Source organism: Macaca mulatta, chromosome 15, assembly GCF_049350105.2.
Source record: "Macaca mulatta isolate MMU2019108-1 chromosome 15, T2T-MMU8v2.0, whole genome shotgun sequence".
Taxonomy (NCBI): Eukaryota; Metazoa; Chordata; class Mammalia; order Primates; family Cercopithecidae; genus Macaca; species Macaca mulatta.
The window spans coordinates 21,317,996-21,339,745 of record NC_133420.1 but is presented as its reverse complement, the minus strand read 5'-3'; the positions used below and the strand labels follow the sequence as shown (position 1 = coordinate 21,339,745).

Sequence of the window (21,750 nt, the reverse complement as noted above, 5' to 3'; positions counted from 1 at the left end):
GAATTTGTTGGCTGGCATCACAGAAGAGTTGGGGAAGCAGGACCGGCGCCTGGAAGCGGAAGCTTGAAAGCCGGCACTGGGTTCTGGTTTCCCTGTCTCCCTCTGGCTGTGGTGCTGGGCTCTGTTCTGACATGTTTCCCCCTCGAGGAGGCCTGGTGCTGCAGTAGCTCCACCTGCTTTTTCATCCAGGTTCAAGTCCAGAGGCCAAGAGCAAGTCTGTGTTCCCGCTAGTTCAAAAGAAGTTCTAGAATTTAGTCTCATTGGTCTTGATTGATCTAGGTAGGGTCATGTGCACCCTGGGCTGGTCACGGTTTTCTGGAAAATTCTTCCATTGACCAGGCCTGAGCAGGAAGTAGGATTAGCTCCATGGGAACTCAAGGACTAACCATGACTGGTGCTGCCCCTACAATACAGAGGGGAAGTCAAAAGTCAGAAAGGGGGTTAGTGGATGCCAGCTGTCTGGAAGGAAATAGATGTTCACTGTCCTCGGTCAACTGAAATCCAGGTGTGCCGGTTACTTGGTGTGGCAGATGGTTTACAGCCCCCTCAGCCATGTGCGTCTTCCCTGGCCAGGCCTGGGAGGTGCCATGTGTCTCCCTGTGGGCTCCCAGAAACACTCTCTCCTCCTCAGCTTCTGAGGCCAGCCTCCTGGCTCAGGCCTGTACTCTGCTTTACTCTTGTTCATTTGAGCCCAGAGCTGCCTTTTTATCAGCCAGGGCCTTTCCTGATAGCCTAGACCCGGTGAGAGCAGCAGATGAGCCCTTGTGGCATTTGCTTGAAGCATGCAGGGAGCAGGTACCACGGAAATGCAGAGTTTCACCTCTGGGGGCTTCGGCTCTGGCATCGGAATGCTCTGTGTCAAGATCATGTGGTTAAGAAGGACTCTGTGATCATTCCCTTCCTACACACTCAAAAATCCTGTTTTGCAACATGGCTTACACTAATTATGTAAACAGGACTACAGGAGTAGGAAATAGTTAGAATAAACATACTTCAGGCACCTCAGAAGCACCCATTTACATACAAATGGCAGAAACCAGCAATTTCGTAATGAACTTTTAAATCTAATTTCAGTCGCTATCTTTAATTATAAACTATCCTGTTGTAAAAAGATTCCATTTTTGGCCGGGCGCGGTGGCTCAAGCCTGTAATCCCAGCACTTTGGGAGGCCGAGACGGGCGGATCATGAGGTCAGGAGATCGAGACCATCCTGGCTAACACGATGAAACCCCGTCTCTACTAAAAAATACAAAAAACTAGCCGGGCGCGGTGGCGGGCGCCTGTAGTCCCAGCTACTCGGGAGGCTGAGGCAGGAGAATGGCGTAAACCCGGGAGGCGGAGCTTGCAGTGAGCTGAGATCCGGCCACTGCACTCCAGCCTGGGCGACAGAGCGAGACTCCGTCTCAAAAAAAAAAAAAAAAAAAAAAAAAAAGATTCCATTTTTAACCAATTTAACCAATTTTAAGGAAAAGATATTTACCAGTATGTACCTTGATAAAACCAAAGCCTTTTTTCCTTTATATCACTTTGGAAATATGGCTATAGTTTTATTTCATCTTGGGGCAACAGTTCTCTTCCAGAGGAAGACAATTCCAGTGTTATTTTTAAGCAAAGAAACAGAATTCAGTATTCAGAACTCTAAGCCACTTATTCTTAAAAGTGGGCACAGTTCTACGTGTTACTTTGCAAGGGTTTGGGATTGTCAGTTGGGGAAGATAGAAACCTCACATTCCAAACAGCACCTCGAAAGCCTGGCAGCTAGAGGCCATGGCCCAGATGTGGAGAAATCAGTGCAGCTCACTGGAATCACTCATCTAAGAGGACAGGATTGTGGTTTTACATGGTTCCTGTGGTGTCCTGAGAAGCTTATTAGGGCTTCCCACAGAATAAGTCTTTTTCCATTTTTTTGAAGAGATTATATTCCTCTACATCAGGTCCCAAAGATGCAGTTCTGTGGGGCAACTGGGAAATTGGAAACTGAATATGGTGAACATGATCCCATCACTATTCCTAGGAGCGTGGCTGTCTCCTCAGCACTCGCGAGTGCGTGGTGTAGTAGGGGTCAGGGCTGTGGTAACTGTGTGAGGGAAGTCACAGGAGAGCTTGTGCGGTGTCTGGGAGGCCCCTTGGTGTCCACTCCTACTTGTGTGGTTTGTGGGGCGAGTTTTGCAGTTTGAAGATGATTCCCAAACTGACCCTGAGAATGAGGCCGATGGCAGGTGACACACAGCTGGAAGAGGCTGTATCCTGAGATTGGGGTGTGTTATAGAGTAGGGGGCTAATTCATCTCATGGTTAAAAACCAGCATCTCCCTATCTGTCTCTCCTAACTGCACAAAGGACTTGATGTGGATTATCATGTCATACTCTACAAGGAAATGGCAAAACAGAAAGAAGTTTGGAGAAGCAAGGAAAGTACCAGTTGGAGTAGGAAGGCAAGCTCGGGGAGGGTGACACAGGCGGCCTTGTCCTGAAGGCCTGCCTAGATGGAACGGGTCACCCTCATGTGAACTGTGATGCCCAGAGCACAAAGGAGGTGATGGAACCCATTTCATGTGGGCGGTGAGAATTGATTCCCCGGCGTTTGAGGCCATGACTCTTTTAAGTTAGTTGGTTTGCTTTGTCACTCAGGTAAATGCTTTGTGCTAATCAGAGCCATGAAGATTTCTCTTTTTTCCTAAAGGGAACTGAACAGCATGGGGATCTGGTATCGAATGGGCAGAGTACCAAGAAATCATGACTCATCTCAACCCACAACGCCTTCCCAGTCATCAGCTGCTTCCACCCCAGCCCCCAACCTTCCCAGGTGAGGCCTCGTTGGGGTGTCTTGTGTTGTCCTGTGGTCTTGGGTCCCTGCATAACATTTTAGAACACCACCAAGTGTCTGCTGAAATAGTGCAGAGGACAGCTGAACAACTGTAGAAGCAATATATCTTTAGAGGAGATTTTTAAAAATCCACTTGGAAATCTTTGCATTACGTGAATGCAAAGGCCATTCTATAGTCCATTTTGTACGTGTTCCGCAGGCTCCTAAAACTGCACATTATGCAACTTAAAATTGGCTTGCTATTCAAAAGAACTGCTAGCTACACACAGACATGTGTTGTGTAGCCATGGAGTTGGGGTCACTGGCCTTAAGGTCAAATTCCTTCTCTATCTTGGCCAGCAACTCATTTGCAACCCAGAAGGGTAGGTGAGTTCTTATATTCTTCATTTTCATATAATTTCTTTTTCTAATGATCTATAAACTAAGAAATGGGTAATTTGGGTATGAGAGAATAGTGAGGAGTTTTTCAGGAAATGCTAGTTTTAATCATTGTCTCCACAAAGAAGCTTGGGTGAGCCAACTGTTTGCTCTGCAACTGATTTCAATTATAATAGAGGTAGTAACAGTCTCTACACTTTCTGCAAAAATAATCCTGTCAAATAAAAATCCTGTGCATCACTAGGAGTAAACTGAGGGCAAGGAACAAACAGCACTGATGGATTAAGCTTGAGAAAGGGACTGCAAAAGTAAAATAAAACAAGAACGGTGAGGCAGCAACACTTAGGGATTGACGTAACGGAAATGAGAATGGATCTCGAAGCTTCCACGTGGGTGAATAGAGATGAACAAAATCTGTCAGGAACCGGACAGAAGAGTCACCGGTGGGTCTTCCTGGGCCCTCCACAATACAGCCTGCCCTCCGGGACATGCCACCAGCTCTCTGTACTCTGTTCCTCTGTGCCAAGCCTCCGCCTCACTCGGAAGAATGCGCTGTAATGAGGCCCCGAAGCCCTGAGGACTCTGTCCTCTAGGACATCCCCCTATAAAGACAATCTGGTCTTTCTTGTGACAGTTTCATAAACCAAGAGTAGTATTTAAACTTAACTACCCCTAGAATTGCCTGGAACTTTAGAAGGAGTTTTCAGTTTCCTTTGGCATAAAAAGTTAGAAATCGCTAATGAGCCTCCCAGAGTTGCAGGGTGAACAGTTGAGTCTCTTTGTTAGGTTCAGGAGTATGAGGCTAGCACCGCGCATCAGCACTTGTTCCTCTCTTTCTGAGCGAGAGCACTGTCAGCTCCACCCCAGAGGGCACTGCCGAGGGTCACTGTCACCTGTGCTCAAGGCTATCTCAGGTGTGTCACCTGCGCTGGGGGGTCAGCTAAGGCCATCACCTGTGTGTTGGGGTCCTCCATCACCTGTGCTGAGGCCCATCGCCTGCCTGTACTCGGGTCAGCTCAAGTTTGGGCTCCTTGCAGAGGCTGGAAAGCCCCCACAGGAGCAGTTGCCCTGAAGTCGTTACAGCTGCTCCCTGCTGACATCATGTGGTTTAGAAGGGCCCAGAAATGGGCACCACCTCAGGCAGGTTTTGACTTTCTGTGGATAAAGAGCGAGCACCAGTTTTCTCAGATAAAGCAGAGAGAGTGCTCTCGGAAACCTGCCGGTCACTGTGAGAGCAAGGCCACTTGCACCTGAAGCAAGGCGGCCGAGAACACTGAGCCACCAGCAGCCTGGCAGGATTGCAGGGCAGCGCATCAGACCCAAGTGTTTATAAGGCTCACGTACTTTATCACCTCTGCCATACCGTTTATGGTTTACAATGGCTGCAAGGAAATTGGATCAGTTTTGTTTTACTTGCCAAATAAAACAAATGTCAAAATAGTCAATATAAAATGTATTCTAATTTGGCTGAGTTAAGTCAGCCAGTATGCAGCAGGATAATTGAATGTACATTAATGCTTCCAAGTAAAAACCACTTGTCTGTCCCAAGTTGTCCTGTGCAGTAATTTACAGGTAGGATGCACACCTATGTGAGCCTCGACCATAAGGGTTTTTTGGTTTTTGTGGGATTTTTTTTTGGTATTGTTTTCCTATCCAGTATCTTTGATTTTTTTTTTTAATGAAATGTTGATTATTCATTCAAATTTTTCCATTGAAGACCAGCAAGGATGAGTATGCTGTTTTATTCCTTGAGGCTACAGGTCTCTGCACTCTCCAGAGAAGGAACCTGATCGCTTCCCCTCTGGTGAGCAGCAGTGGCTGGGGCTTGTGCTCCAGGTGCTGGGCGTCTGCCAGGAGCCTATAAGGTAGGGCAGGCCCCTCACTGGGGCCTGCAGGGCCTCACACCAGCTCGGGGATTTCTTGTCTTCCCTCTCCCAGCTCCAGCCCCAGACATTAAGCTGCGCTGAGAGCCTCCTCCTCCCTTCCTGCCCCTGGCTTCTGCACCTTTGCTTCCGGTGCTCCCTGCACATGAGGTGTGTTTGGTTGGCAGGCCTCAGCGCAGAGGACTCCTCTCCCAGGAAGCCCTCCCTGAGGCTCCTGGACTGGGCCTGTGCTGGGTCTTCTTCTGCGAGCGCTTCCGGGACATCTCGAGTCCCTGGGGTGGTGTGGGCACGTGGTGAACCTCCGAGGAGCTCCCCAGCACCCACCTGAATCCAGGCAAGCATTCAGTTTCACAATCAATGTGTCCCTTGCAACCCCTCCGGACGACTCCCTGTTCCCTGAGCACTGCGTGGGTTTTTTCCGATGGTGAGAGTAATCCAGGCTTGTAGAAAATTGGCAGAACGTAGAAAGCATGAAAAAACAGGAATTCCATTTCCCACGAGCAAATGCTTATAACCTTTTGTTATATTCCCTCGTCTTTTTCTTGTGTAGTTTTTACATAGGTGATATCATATCGTGTAATAGCAAGTCTGCGTCTTGCTACTGTTCTCTCAAGTAGCCTCAACCGTAAACCTGAGAACCACGTCCAGTGCGGTCTTTGTGTGGCGTGGATCGAGCCGCTGGGAGCGCGGTGACGCAGCGCCCTCTACTGCCCAGCCGTGGCGGTGGCGGGGAATGCGGTTCTGAGCCGGAGCTGGTGGCAGGCCCTTTCCCTGCAGAGCGCTGGCCCAGGCTGGCCGGGAGGACCTAGGAAGGGGTGGGTCACAGATCTTGCTGCTTTCTTGAGTCTGTGTTCTTCTCCAAAGCCAAAACCATGTGCTCCGCCTCCATTTCTTGTGTCATCACTCAGATTTCAAAGAATTCCCTGCCATTTTTTGGAATGCCATTCATTCCAGGCTTTATTTCAGACAAAAGGTGGATCTTTGCATGGTCTGTAGGCCATCACCTGAGGACCTCGTGGTTCTAGCAGCACTGCCTTCTCTGTCCATAAGCAGGAACTGCCTCTAGAAGCAGGAGCTTCCCACAGAAGCTCTGTTATTGCAGAAAATGCTGTGGTGTCACCAGCTTTGGAGTTGTCCTTTCGAAGCGGGCAGGTCCCCAGGGAGAGGGATGCTCCTGGGCTGTACCAGTGAGTTGGTGGCTAAGGCAGTAGAAGGTAGCTTGGCAGAGCTCTTCTCCCTCACAGTGACGCTTCATCTCACACACAGACATCGCCACACACATCTCTTGACTGTTTCCTAGTGAAGAAGGGCAGCCGCTTCTTCTGGGACCCGGAGCCTCTTCATTTCCCTGGCCGCAGGCACTCCATCCCCTGCTTGCCCATGTCACGCATGTCGATCAACGGGAGAGGGCTGGCCTCGGGACGGAGGCACGGTGCCATCTCTGTGGCCCTCTTTGGGGCTGGGCCTAGCTTTGTGAGTCAGCCTCGGGCGTGCGATCGGATGGTGGGGTTTCTGATTTCGGCTCTGTGCAGCTGTCTGGGGCAGGGGAGCCAAGAGAGGAAACACCTTCCCGGCCTCTATCAGAGCAGCCCCTCCACCGTCTCGCACATGCGGGGCATCACCTGTTTCTGCTGGGAAGAAAAGGTTCCGCTGCTGCTGCCGGGACAGAGGTTGGGTAAAGCCCCAGGAGGCAGGTGGGCTCACAACCGCTGGAGCAGCAGAAGCCCCCAGTGTGATAAGTGAATGGCTCTGGGTCGACCCAGGAGGAGGCCCCTGGTGAGCTGCTGCCCTGTAGCTCAGCAAGCCGCAGAACCATGGCTTGATAAAGACATCAGAGGCATGCTTATCAAATTTGCAGATGATACAGAGTCATTAGGGTGAGCTGACGTGCTGAATGACAGAATCAATACTCTGCATCTCCTCTACAGCCAGAACAACCTGCCGGAACCATGGGAGGCGATGGGCGCAGGCCGAGAGGGCCTCCAAGGTTCAAAAAATTCCATCACACAGGAACCAAACTGAGGCCTTGCTTTGCAGCCGTGTGTGCAATGGCGGGGGTCAGAGCATGGGTGTGTGGAGTGCAGCCTGGTGTGCACAGCGGGAGGCCCTGAGTGGAGTCCTGCTCCTGGGGCGTGTCCACTGCCCCACACCACCAGGCAGAGGTTACCCGAATCCAGTGTCGAGTTTGAGGAATCCAGTTTGGACCTGAGTGGAGACAGGCCAACCTGCTGCAGACGTCTTAAGGGTCAATAGCAGCAGAGAAAGTAGAAGTGTTTCCAGGTGTGGATGGGGGGTGGAGAGATGGCTGGAGGCTCCAGAAGACAGAATTAGGTCAGGTGGACTGAAGTTACAAGGAGGTAGATTTAGGCTTAACACTTCAAAAAAAAAAATCAATAAAGACACCTTCCCCAAGGTGAAAATTCTGTGGCATCAAGAAGCTGACCTGAGGTGTGATGCGCTCCCAGATGCTGGGGGTGGTCAGATGACATTTGGATCCTTCAGACTGCAGGAGAATTAGAGCAATCAGTGTTTCTTAAGCCTTATTTAAGAAACGTGTCATATTCCCTCTCCCCACCTATAGAAATTCAGGTTCAGCAGACCTCCATGTTAGGGCCACAGACACCTTGAATTTCAGGACCCTCCAGTGAGCAGGGAGGGCACAGAGCAGCGGGCCTTGGTTTCAGAGGTCCCCAAGCCACCATCGATGCTGCTTCTGTATCTGACTTGCAGCCATTGCGTTCCTCCACTCACCAGTGCTGAGGTCAGAGGAGGAGGCATGGATAGTGGAGAGGTGCTGCTGTGCAGCCTCCCTAAGAGGGAAGGCTCAGGGGCCTCCCAGCACATCCGGGGCCCTTGGCGATGTGGACACCATGTCTTGGTCCAGGGTAGGCAGGCGTGAGCTGACGACAAGTGGTATTCTGTCCCTTTCAGAGTCTGTCAGAAACACGTAGTCTGGCCTCCAGGTGGCTGGGGTTTTCAGGACATCTTGTGTTTATGTGAACATCCATCCTGCGGGGGCTCTCCTAGAAAATCTGCAACTTGTCGTTCCAGTAGCCCCACCCCGCCCTTCCCACTCACCTGGGCTGTCCTCACCATGGTCCTGAGGGAGAAGCTGCTGCCCAAACTCTCCTCCCCACAGACGCCAGGCCACGGGCACATCCTGTGACCTTTCCCTGACACTGTCTCTCTTGGGGGAAAGGGTTATTTTTCCACCTGAAGCCACAGAGCATTTCCCAGCCATTGAGTTCTGACCAGCAGCCTCCTATGCAAGGTGCAGTTCCCGGTAGCCTCTTGGAGTGTCAGCCACGCCTGGGTTGCCCGTAGGAGGTGACGTGGTGCTCGCTGTTGCAGTCATCTTCCTGTAATTTGTCAGCTCCCAGCAAGTTGTCAGTCACAGGTTCGGAAGTATGTTTCTTAGTGACAGACATAATTGTACTTAACTTTTTGCATGGATGTTATCAATCTGTGACAGATACTCTGGGAAATGGGGCATTTTGATTGCAGAATATCTGTCACATGCATTTAGTCTTCCTCTCAGGGACACCAGAATTCAGTCACAACTTTTGCATGTCGATGTCAGGTTTTGAGAACATAGATCCTTGCTGACCTCAAAAATCGTTCCATCACTCCGATCCCAGGGCTGTCATCGGAAAGGTTAATGGCCCTTCCTACAGGAGAGGAAAAATCATGCTGTGGTGATCTAGAATTCAGGCCGTGCCGCCGAGGCTTGTCCCCCCATCACATCGTTGTCAGAAGCCCATGAGCGTGCCACACTCCGTCCTGGCCTCTCCAACCCCGCCTTCCCTCTGGACATGGGGATCAACTCCACTACTTTCTGATTAACTCACAGAGTAAGTCAGCAGTGGGGGTGGTGCCTTAGGTGACCAGCTGGAGCCCTGTTGTCCAAACTGACAGCCTCAAATCCTTCGGCTGCCTTCTGTCCATTTTCAATTGTAAGATGGTCCTTGTACCCCAGATGACATCTGTCACCTGTCCTGTTGTTGCAGGACTTGAATGTGAGGCCCAGAATCGCACAGATCAGGGAGGCTGAGTTTTCCTTTTCCTGTTGAGATGTTTACCGCCTGTTCGGAGTGGCAAAAGGCTTGGCACTGGAGGCATTTGCCTGTGAGAAGTTTCTCCCTAGGGTTCAGCAGGGGAAGGCTCAGTGCAGAGGATTGGAATTGAAATCTGTGGTTTCATGTAAGGTGCATCATTTATGAGAGGGGTTCTGTGTATCCCGGGTGATTCCAATGACTCTTTTTTTCCCCTAGTAATAAATTGTGACGTGGATTTTGAGCTCCGCTTCCATAGTTGCAAGAAATGGTTTGGGGGCAGGTGAGCTGAGCAATGGAGCACTCTGTCCTGGTCCCATCAAAAGAGGGCTTGGCACACTGGGTGTGGTGGCTCATGCCTGTAATCCTAGCACTTTGGGAGGCTGAGACGGGAGGATCACTTGAGCTCAGGAGCTCAAAACAAGTCTGCGCAACATGGCAAAACCCCATCTCTACAAAAAAATCAAATACAAAAATTAGCTGGGTGTGGTGGCGCATGCCTGTGGTCCTAGCTACTCAGGAGGCTGAGTGAGAGGATCACTTGAGCCCGGAAGTCAAGGCTGCAGTGAGCTGTGATCATGATCCCTCCATTGCACTCCAGCTTGGCCGACAGCACAAGACCCTATCTTTAAGGGAAAAAAAAAAAAAAAAAAAAAAAAAAGGAAGAAGAAGACAAGGGCTTGGGCCCTGCGTTTCTGGCATGGGGGCCTTCAGACACTTCTGCAGGTCATGTCCAGGCATAACTATGGGTCTGGCTTCACTTGGAAAAATTGGATTTCCTCCTCCTTCACACTAAAGCCACACACGCTTTTCGTTTGTTTAACTCTAAAGACAGAACACACATTTTCGTTGTCTTTTAAGATGAAGACTGTAGCGCAGGGTTCTTTACACAGGGAGCCCAGACATCAGCACTGGGGTGTGAATGATCCTGCCGCGCAAGCGGCACCTTCCAGCCGAAAGGACTGGCAGCCAGCCCTGTCTCAGAGACGAGCCCTCTGGAGGGGTCAAACCTGGACACTAAATCCAAGATGGATCAGGGGTGGGCTTCTGGGGCTCAGGTATTATTTCTGTAAATAGCCCGCATTTACATTCTTTGCCTATAACTTTAAAGTCCGTGGTGGCCTGATAACTACATTGGGGAAGGCTTCCTGTTATCTGACCGCCCCCCACCTGCCCTATCCTCTCACATTAATTAGACAAGTCTCCTCTTGTCTCCGGGGCACACCATTCTCATTCCAAAAGCGTCTCTGCTCTGGCCCTCACCGTGCACCTCAGTTTGTACCAGCCCCTTCCCTCCTGGAAGAGTTACACTGGACTCCAGAATGCTTAGGATTGGCCCTGGCCAGCCCCGCCCCAGGCCTGTAGTAGCCCACATCACTTCTAGAAAGCCTAGCCCACATCGGTTCCCTTCTTCTCCTCCAGTTGCCTGCGTCGTACGGCTTGGCATCTCACAGTTCCCTGTCATCGCTGCATGTATTTCTGTTTGATCTTACTGACTAGATTTGCTGCTTGCTGATGACAGAGATCCTCATGTTTTCTTTTTTCTCCTTTAAAGCCTCAAAAGAGGCTAGTCACACAGAAATAGCAATGATGATCCCATTGCATCACCATTCCTCAAAATTGAGCAAGTACTTTCAACCATGTCATCTCATTCCATGTTCACAGTAAGTGTTCACTGGAAAATGTGTGGCCCCAAGATGGTAAAAAAACTCTGAATTCCAGGTGGCTAGCATGTGTTAGGCACCCAGAAAGTATTTATTGGATGCATAAGGTGAGTTAGTTTAATGCATAGGACTGGACATCATATTTTATGCATCGCTCCTTCCATCTGTCCATCCATCCAGCAGAGACTTGTCATGCATTTATTAGGTATGAGGTACTGTTCAAAGGCTTTACAAATAACTCCTTTAATTCTTTATTTTTATTTATTTTTTATTTTTGAGACGGAGTCTCACTGTCGCCCAGGCTGGAGTACAGTGGTGCTATCTCAGCTCACTGCAACCTCTGCCTCCTGGGTTCTAGCAATTCTCCCACCTCATCCTCCCGAGTAGCTGGGATTACAAACGTGCGCCACGTTTTTAATAGAGACGAGGTTTCACTATATTGGCCAGGCTGGTCCCGAACTCCTGACCTCAAGTGATCTGCCTGCCTCGACCTCCCAAAGTGCTAGGATTGTAGGCGTGAGCCACCGTGCCCAGCCAACTCGTTTAATTCTAATAATAGCTCTGTGAGTCAGTTACTATTATCAGCCCAGGTTTAAGTTGAGGAAACTGAGAGCGCGGAGGTTAAATCCCTTGCCCAAGGTCATACAGTTAGTAAGTGTCAGGGCTAGGATCTTCACCCAAGCAGGCAAGCTACTGTTAGTGTGCAGACAGACTGTCTCGAGGCCCCCGGCCGTGAAGCCTTTCATCAGGGAACCAAGCATGTGCCTGGAGGGGCTGGTGGGTAGGGGGGTTGCCCATCCAGGTGGCTCTGCCACCTTCCTGTGCAGCTTCTCCAGGCTTCTGACCAGCAGCTGGTGAATGAGGACTTCCCCAGGCGTGTGGGTGGGGAACGCGTCCCGCAGAGGCCTCTCTGGTCGGAAACCGCCCAAGCAGTCTTAGGGAGACGTGTGAACTTTGGCCGGTGTCCAGCACACTTGCACTGTGGTCGCCGACTGAGGGAACATGTGGAGGCCGCCCCGGGAGGTCCCAGCACCACCATCCCTCCCTCGCTTTGAAGCGGGCGTTTAAGCAGGGTTACGAGCAGTGTGGTTTATTCTGGTGATCGTGAGAGCGGCATGAAAGAGACCTACAGAATGAGGTTATTTGAATATCTTCAAAATGCTCGTGAACAGAGCGGTGGCCGCTCTTGGACCAGTATCAAACTTAGTTTTGGTGTCAGAGTAATTTTGAAGGGGAAATTTCATTAGAATGCAGTTCGGTATTGTTAGATATGAATGATGAGTTTAGGCTGAGCAATACACTTTTTGATATTAATTTTTAATACAGCTTCTTGGGAAGTCAGAGCTTCTATTTAATGAAGAATTGACGATTCGTCAATTCAGCTCCCACCTCGGAGCTGGCCTTGGGGTTCGCGCTCTCATGTCAGATTTTTGAGAAGGTATTTGATGCTTGTAAACATGTCATCTTTGTAATTTTGGTGACTTTCTAAGTGTCTTCTTTTTCTCAGTGGTCATGGTGGTTATGTGTGCTTTTTTGTTGTTATCGTCCCAAGAAGCAGGGTTAGAAATGGGAAATTATTCCCTTCTGAGTCCGGCTCACGAGTGCGCGAGGGCGCTTTGTGCAGTTGGTTTCAGCGCCAGGGTTTGGAGAAAGGCTTTTTTCAGGATTATGAAAATAGTTTTCTGTGTGTCAGAACAGATTTATCAGTTCACTTTAGGGTCGGTTTTGTGAACCAGACCATTTAGAGGAGGATATTTTACCTTTTATCAGAGTGGAAGCTGACAGTCTATTTGCAGGTAGCTCTGTGGAATGTTTCACTTGGGTCTCTCAGTGTAAATCTAGCTGCCAAATAAAGTAAAAATGGGCATTAAACCAGTGATATTTCCCAGGATTTTGCTACCACCCCCCACCCCCGCCCCAACTATGCTGTTCTATTTCGATGCAGAGTTTCAATTATTAATTGGGATATTTAATAAAATCCTTTGCTTGCAGTTACTTTTAAAAGGCCTTTTGAGTTTATTTGGGTTCATTTTTGCCAGTGGGTAGGGTAGAATTCAATCTGAATATCCTTCATGAGCAGCAGATGTTTTGTTTCCAGTTGAATAATAATATTAATAATTATTATTATTAGAATAAATGCAATTATTATTATCATCATTATTATTTCAGCTATAATTTTCTGGGCATCTTGTGTCAGACATTGTGTAAACATTATATATATACATATATATATATGCGCACACACACAGATGGATAGATACATAGTTTTTATCTTTATAACCATGTTATGAGGTGAATAATTGTGTCCTCATTTTATTTTGTTTTGGTTTTGTGGGGTTTTTTTTTTTTTTTTTTTTTGAGACGAAATCTTGCTCTGTCACCCAGGCTGGAGTGTTGAGAAGACTGAAACTTGGAGAGATCATGACTCATCCGAGGGCAGGGAGTTAGGATTTAGAGGGGTTGTGAGCAGAGGAGAGGTCTCACCGTAACGCCCTGCCTGCCTTCAAGGAGCCTCAGGGCTTCCTGATGGAACGCTGACCCTCTGCTGTGAGCTCAACCTTGCGTGGGACCAGAAATCACCATCCGGCCTGTAGCCCCACATTCCACCTCCTCCTCAGTCATGGCTGTATTTTGCTAAACAAATTGTTTTCCACAGCTTTTGAGATGGATTGGGCAGGGAGGAGACTAATGTTGCCTTTGGCTCTTTGATAGAGGATGTACTGCATTCGGTCCAGACTGCAGCTTGTCCTGTGCTCTCACGCACACGGCCCCTTATGAATCTGACTTTGGCAGTCCCCTGACTCTTGAATTTTCAAAAAGCGGATATTTTAGTAGGGCTGGAAGAAGATGAAAAGCTAGCAGTGCCCATATGTTCCTTGTTTTTAAAAGTAAGGTCAGCGAGGTTTAGAGACTCTTTAAATATTTCAGTTTATAAGATTAGACTAGATCATCTGGAATGGAAGTGTGGTGCCCCTGGTCCCAGACTTGGCTTTTTTCTTCATTTCTTTTATATGGGAGGTAGGTGTTTTGGCATTGCAAGGTTCAAGTGTAATAAAACTTAAACGTAGTGAATAAATACCATGATTTGGAGTGTTGCTGTGGCTATGAAAGTTAGTTTCCTTTCTTCGTCTTTTTTTTTTTTTTTTTTTTAAGTAATCAGTGACTTGAAAAATAGCAGATTGGTACAAGGATTGTAACTTAAGAAACTGAAAACTCCCATGCTTTAAAAGAGTATAGTCTTTGACATTTTTCTGCGGAAGCATTTTCTTCACTCATTTAAATCTTCCTAGGCTAAGATGAAGCATTCATCCTGAAATGTACACTTGAATAGTTTGAAATTCAACACAAGTGTATCTTTTTAGTTAGGACATTTTCTCTTGGGTTATCAGTGGTCAGCGATGGTAGTGGTGGTTTTGCTTGACCCCAAGATATTTACAGACGCCTAGGATCTGAGCAAATATCTAGCCCAACCCCAAGTTGGGACTAGGTCTCGATTATTGGTGCAACACACCTAATGTTTTATGCCTGTCACCCAAAAAGCATTTTTACAGCCAGGATGTGCCCATAGTCACCAACAGTAACTGTTGGGAGACACGTCAGGGAGAGGTAGCTGTGGTCACTGCCCCGTACGACAGCCAAAAGCCCAAAGCAGGAGGGACCCTGCCCTTCTCCCAGTGCACAATGAGTGGGAGCTCTGTGTTCTGGCCGGCATTTCCCGTCACGTTCAATAGGACATGTTCACTCTTCATACTTCTTCAATTCTAAATTTCAGAAGTAATTTGTCACCGTAGAGGAGGGCGTCATTAATAACCATTATTTAGAACTGTCGAGTCTTCCTCTCTGTGTGTGTCTGAGTTAAGCATCCCCAAAATTGGCCTCGTTGGTGGCAAGCAGTGCCCCACATTGACAGATCGAGACTATCCCACCCCCACCCCCACCGACGCCCTCACAACCCAGTTCTTCCCCGTCTGCCTTTAATCACCGCGAGGGGGGCGACAGGGAATGGCTACAGCATGTCCTCCTGGAATTCATTAGTGTTATTACCAAAGACCGTGTTGTAAATTGAGATTTTTTTTTAGCTGCTTGGAAAAAATTTCTCCTTAACTATTTCATTTTATTGTACTTCAAAAAAAGAAAGAAAGATTTTTCTCGTCAAACTTTTGGAGCAGAATAGTTCGGAAACCCCGACTTCAGATCCCACTGGGTGTGGACCCTGAGTTGTAAATGAAGCTGAAATCGCATCTGGTTACCCTTGAGCTCTGGGGTGAGGGCCAAGGAAGAACCCCCAAACCTTCCGAGGGGTGGTGAAGAAAAAGAATTGCCATTCAATGTATGTTAATGCGCATTGTTATTCTTTAACATTAAAATTCCACTAAAGTACTAATAATTACTGTTAATATCTTTCGGTGGAAACTTACAGTAAAGGAGCAGTAGTGGAAACAGTATTTAAAGGCGAGCTGCCGGCATGATAAGAATGCAAATAAGCGTTATTAGCCTAATGATTTTGCCGTCGCCATGGTTGTGCGGCAGCAGTGTTGTGAATATGTCATCCGGCACCCGTGAATTTGGAAAGTGTGTCAAAACACAACTTCAATTAGTTTGCTCTAATTATGGCTCTGGAGAGTTGGTAACTACATCACTCCTCATTAAAAGAGATTTTCTTATATGGATTAATATAATATACAAAGGAAAGTTTCAAAGTTCCCGACGCCATTCACTCCCCCCATGAATGAGCCAGGGCAGGCCTGATGGATCCGGATCCGGGGTCTGTGCCTGCATTGGGCCCAGGCAGGGGGCTGGGGCAGCTCCCTCCTTCTGCCTGGCGATCCACTTCCTGCTGAAAGTGGCCACTGCCAATGGAGCCTTTTCCACAGGAGGGTCAGTGAACCCATCACAGGCTTTTAAGGAGAAATGGCTAACCTGAAACTATCAGGGTGTTCCTCCTTCTCGGCTTCTAGGTGGAGGCTAGAAGCAGAAAGGTCTCTGGACCTACTGTGGTCCAGTCCCATGTGTGCACTCAGCCCTTGGCCCTGTCCTGGGTCCTTCGGGGAGATTGTGTGGGAAAATATGTTGGTTTTGGTCACGCAGAATCACATGGTATCTATGAAATGTTAGTAAAAGTCTTTTCAGATAGCAAAGGTGTACATTAACGAAATATCCAAGCTGACATATAATATAATGACAGTTCTAAATGCTGTCATTGAGCCTTGGCCATCTTGAAAGAAGAGAGTTCACATTTTCTTGTCCTGTTGTGGACTTTCCCCTCCCTGAGGACACCTGTCCTGCAGCGCCCACTTTCTCGAGTCCCACTCTGCAGGGTTTGGATGGCCACCTTGTCACCTTGCCTCAAGTCAGCCTCGTGGGACTGTTCCTTGAGCTTTGCTGCCCCCACCTCCGTCATTCTGCTGAGCCCCCGGCCACAGAGGCATGATGACTTCCATTGGGGGCGCTCAGTGATGCATTTTGAACCCAAGAGTTAAATTTTAGAATGCTGGTTGAGGAGGCCTGGGTTTTGGTTTTCCTCTGATTTAGCCACACAGTACAGATGATCCAAAATACAGCCTTGAAAACATTTTTGTGGGCCTTGCGTGTTCTCTTTGTCATCACTTTTGATGAGTAACTGTGTGTGTGTGTGTGTGTGTGTGTGTGTGTGTGTGTGTGTGTGTGTTTGATGAGTCCCTTGGGCCTTCTTTACACCACTCACAGGCAGTGCTACTTTGAGTGAGTTTTATCACTCTCTGAGCCTATTTCTTCCTCTGTGAAATGGGGATAAAAATGCCTCCTTTGCAGGATTTGTCATGAGAATTAAATGGGGGGACACAGAAAGCACCACCCTGGTGCCCAGTGAGCACCCGTGCATGCTGGCTTTCTGTCTGTGTCCAGGGTTCAGTGCAGAACTTAGCCTAGCATGAGCAGGGCATCCCCTTAGACCTTTCCTTTGCCACCACGTGGCTCCTGCCCTGCTACAGTTGCAACTCCAGTCACCAGCACCCCCTCCAGTGCCTCACAGCATCAGAGACCGGGCGCAGGCATCCTCCCCTGCGGAGCTGGGACTAGAACGGCTGTGCTCACAGGTGAGCAGCTGGGAAGGGGTTAAGATAGTAATTGTGTAAGTCTTCCAGGCTTTCTCCCAGTTCTGCGATAATTTGATGAAGAACTTCACCCTAATTAAATATTCAAATTAGGAATAAGTGTCAATATGGCTTCCCATTGCCTGGAATGATGATTAATTGTATTCAAAACTCTAGTGGCCCACTGTAATCTAAACCTAACCGTTGTGCTTGATTATTTCTGCACCACACTTGCCATGTTTTCGTTTTAAGATTTAAACTAGTAATTGATTTGCCATATGCCATCAAGCTGCACGTACTTTATGCATTTAGGAACTTGGGGAGTTTGGAATTGTGATTTCCTTCGTCTTCAGTGGCAGCTTTTTTTTCGCTTGTCCAATGCCGAGTGATTTGGTTGTGTGTGTGTGTGTGCACGTGTGTGTATGTTGCCCATGAGGAAAACCCATTCTACAGTCAGGCTGGTAGGTTGGAGTTATATTGATCATGGCAAATGGGCTTCCTGAATGAAAAATGAACAGGTCTGTGTTTGCACGCACTTCAGGCCCCGTGTCATCTCAGTAAAGCAACAACATAGCATGGTGGAAAGAGCATTAATGCACATCCTAGCCCAGCCATTTTCTTCAGCTGTGTGACTTTGGGTGAGTTACTTAACCTCTCTGAACCGCTTTCCCCCATGTCTAGGGTACCGCTTCCCTTGCTGGGTTGTTTAGATTAGAGATGCGTATGAAGCATGAGGAACAGTGCAAGTGCCCTGTGAGTGGTAACTGCCATAGTCCTAAATAATTACAGGAGTGAAAATTCCAGGAGCAAAGCCTTCACGCCGGCCTCGCAGGAAAGCCACTCCCAGCCATGCAAGTCAAATCCCATTTCCTACCTTTCTGACTCCCGGAGCCTCCGTTGCCCATCCTTGGCTTTGTGACATCTCTTGGGCCACTGTCTAGACTCTGGAATTACTATTCCATTGCTCAGGCCTTTTCTCTCCGACCACAGTCTTTCCTTTTCGCAGGTGGGACCATGGCTCCCATGTCTCTAGATACCTCCCAGGGCCTAACGGGGTGCCTGGCCTGTAGTAGACTCTCAACAGATGTTTGTTGTTTTGGTTATTTCTTTTTCATGCCACTGTCTTAAAATTCAAGCCTATAACTGTATTGTCCTTTATGGCCTATCTTTTGATATTCAGAGCTTTTTACTTTGTGATATAGGAGATTTATGTTTGTGTTTCAGTTGACTTACACATAAATTCCTAAAGGGGAAGATACAAGTTTCATTTGGTTTCTTAAACTGTCTTGGTGCCAGGCAGTGCCTAGCACACAGTAGGAGCACAATAAAAAAGTGCGCTCAGTCAGTCGCCACATCCTAATTATAGCAACCTTGTGTGCTTGTTGATACCGGTCCATCTCCCCTGGTAAGGGGTTGTGTTCCTTGGGTAATATTTGGAATTAAGTTTTAGGTCTAGGCATAGAAGGTTTATAAGATAGTGAATATAACTGTAGAGGAAATAGGTCTGTTTTAAGTTTGACAAAACCTTACTTGTCTTGGCTGGTGTCAATTACAAAACAAAACAAAAAAGTGACTCATCAGACTGTGAGAAATGATAGTAAACTTGGGGCATGGTGGTTTCTGTCTGAGGTTGGCTCCAAAATCAATATGAAAAGAAAAATCACCACCACTGAAAATATTTTAGAGCCTAGCGTGATTAAAATAACTGACTTTCTGTTTTAGTGGAACCAAGTTAGGAGAAAGAATTACAGTATCTCCTCACATCTCTGGGTCTTCACAGATCTCAATCGTAATTCAGAGCCTCACTTGGGAAACACAGGGGACTTGGAGCAGGAATCCTGGCTGTGAAGTCATTGAGGAGGATTCGAGTGTTAGTCGGGCCCTTCCAGCTGAAAATGATTCATTTTAATTACCTTCCAGGGCGATCCGATACCTGAGCATATGGTCTTTAAGAAATAAGGTTCCCCAAACTGTCAGCAAGTATGGGCAATGGTCAGGGACCTCTTTCTGACACCGTTGACCAGCCTTGGAGAGCGGGCACTCTAGAAGGTGCTTATTAAAATGCCAGCAGGTGCAGCAAAGGTCCCCTTCCCTGTGACTCCCGCACCCTGCTTGTGCCAGGTGTTTTATAAGAGCCTTTTTCTTCATTAAATGGCATTCATTAAGCACGTCCTTACACCTGGCACAGAAGCTGTGCGTCACAGATGACTTCTTCCCAGTGGTGTTTGCAGGAATAAACGGAATTTCATTTAGCCATTTGCTGTGTTCTTCCCCTTCCTATCTTAACTTGACTTTTGTTTCTTCTGCTGCCCCCACAATCCATTCCTTTCCTTTGTACATGACCTCTGATCTTTGTCCACCAGCAGACACATTATATAGAAAACAAGATATCCTTTCAGCACCAAGCACCACCACCCTGGATGCTTTCATACGTGTGTCTCTTCTACTCTCCCAACCACATTGAGAAGCATTCTCCTAGTTTTTGCCATCTTTTTTTCCGATTAAAAGAAATAATTTCTCATAAAAAAAAATTAACACTTAAAAAATAGGGAAGAGCAGTGGGGCAAATCCACACTCCCATCTTAGAGGCTTCTGTCATCAATACCATGAGCCTCTCCTGCCCCTCGGTCACCTCTGAGTTACTCCCTCCGGGCCCTTTGCTGTACCATAGCTTAGCTGTGTGTGCCCATGGAAAAAAAAAATTGTCTTATGGGGTTGTTTATAATACATCACTCTGCAACTTTGTTTTTGCTTGGCTTGTTTTTTGGTTTTGTTTTACTTAACAGCCATGTCTTTGGGAGTTGGCCATTTTTACAGAAAAACCTCTGGCTCTCTTCATCTATTCGTTTCATATAATACTTTGGTATTATATGAAAATTCCACATTTTATTAGCCTCCTCTTGTTGATGGTCACTGGGCTGCTCCCAGTCTGTTGCCATGACAAATGCTGCCCCAAGGCCCTGGTTCCTGTCCTTTCCTTCCACAGCTGAGATCATATTCCATACCCGGATCCCGAGCTTCTCACTCCAGCCCTCCCCACAAAGCCTGTAAACATGGTTTTATGTCTGCATAATATTCTGAGTCAGACATTGTAACGTTATTTCCAGTTTTTGAGGAGACCGTCATAATTAAGAGCATGAATTGTGTAATTTGCCCCATCGGCATTCAGATCCAAGCTGCTGCACACTCTGTGTTCAAGTCCAAGCTGTATCCAGCAGACAGGCAAGCTGTGGAGCCCCTCTGAGACACCTGTGGAGTGGGGGTGCTCTCAGCACCTCACTGTAGGATAGGGTTGGGGATCATAAGATGCATATGACAGGTACCCGCTGTAAACAAATCAACCGATGCTGTTTTTAAATTTTCTTAAATAGGTCATTTCCCACATTTCAGGTTCTTTCCTCAAATTTCAAAAACGGAAGAATAAATGCTGGTCCTTTTGTCCCATTACTTCCCCATTCTTAAGTCTTAAATTCGAATCATCTGGAATGTATTACTGTGTTTCTCCTAGAGAAGGTGACATGAATAATCTTCTGTTGTTGTCTTCCTGCACAAAAGACAACTTGAAGTAGTACAAAATTGCTGAATCACAACTATTTTCACCTTCAAAACTCGGCGGCTACATCGTCTTCCAGCATTTAGTATGGCAGAGGAAAAGTCTGAAGTCACCATCAGTATTTGCCAGGATGAATCCTCTTTTCATTGCATTTTCTGGAATACTGTGAACCCCATTGGTTGTGTGTGTGTGTGTGTGTGTGTGTGTATAAGGGGTGGGAGATAAAAGTGGCAGCTGCCTCTGACTGTGAGTGCACCTCTGCCTTGCTAGTCACCACTCCCTCGACGCTGCCCTTTGACAGTCTGGGAGGACAGCAGGCACTGCAGCTGCCTGGGCAGAGCCGTCTTCATTATATGTGGCCACTGGGTCCACAAGATTAATGGTAACATTTTAAAAATTCACACAGACCTGGAATCAGCACTAGAAAATACAGATTTAAATTAACAAGGAAAAAGCAGACTCCCATCAAAGGAAATAAATCGTGCTGGCAACTATTGTCACATAATAAAATGTATTCTATAACTGAAGGGCTTTTATATGGAGCTGTCTGCAGCTTAGTGGCCATGTTAATTGAATAAGGTGCCTAAGACTGACTTGGGGGAAAAAATGAAATTCCCCTCAGCATCTATTTAGCTGGAGCCGTCATCGTTGGCAGCATGTGCTTGCTGACCTATTTGTTTCAGAACAGCCAGTCCCTCCTGCAGAGAGACGTGATGGCCACCAGAAGCAGCAGGGTGAGCCCTGTCTCCTCCGGGCAGTTCTGTGGACAGGGGGAAGGGGGGGAAAGCTTGGTAACGCTCCCCGAGGATTTAGGGACTGTTCTAGTTATAATTCTCCAGTGACCAAACAGATTTTGGAATAATAATCCATCATTTGAGTCAAGTGGCAGAAATGGTTGTCCTCTGATGAACAGCCCTTGCTCCAGGGGTCTAAGACCTACTGGGGAAGGTGCCAGAAGGCCTTCACCTCCAGGCACTATCCTAAGTAGAGACAGTTTCTCAAGACTTTGAGTCTCCTTCTCCTTAGTCTGTGGGGGAGCTTTATGAACTCTCCTAAAATCTAAACTCACGAATCTGCCTATAGAGTGGTCAACTTCGGGGCCACTAAAATGACTCCACTGAAACTGCTGTCCATGGGTGCACCAGCCACCATCATTCTCGTGGACCTCTTGGGGTTTTTTTAAATTATTATTTTTATCTATTTATTTATTTTGAGACTGGATTATGAAACTGACTAATTTTGGGGTTTTTTTTTTTTGGTTTTTTTTTTTTTTGGTAGAGTCGGGGTTTTGCCATGATGCCCCAGGCTGGTCTCGAACTCCTG

At 47.5% G+C, this 21,750-nt stretch overlaps 1 protein-coding gene across 11 annotated transcripts in view; it reads left to right on the top strand.

The window, feature by feature from the left end:
- Positions 1-21,750, top strand: part of MVB12B (multivesicular body subunit 12B) — a 181,442-nt gene that overhangs the window by 67,491 nt on the left and 92,201 nt on the right. For all 11 annotated transcript variants that reach the window (XM_015116818.3, XM_077967975.1, XM_077967968.1 and 8 more), the window contains one exon: positions 2,683-2,805. In XM_015116818.3, the coding sequence (XP_014972304.3) occupies positions 2,683-2,805 (123 nt within the window). The remainder of the gene's footprint in view (positions 1-2,682; positions 2,806-21,750) is intronic.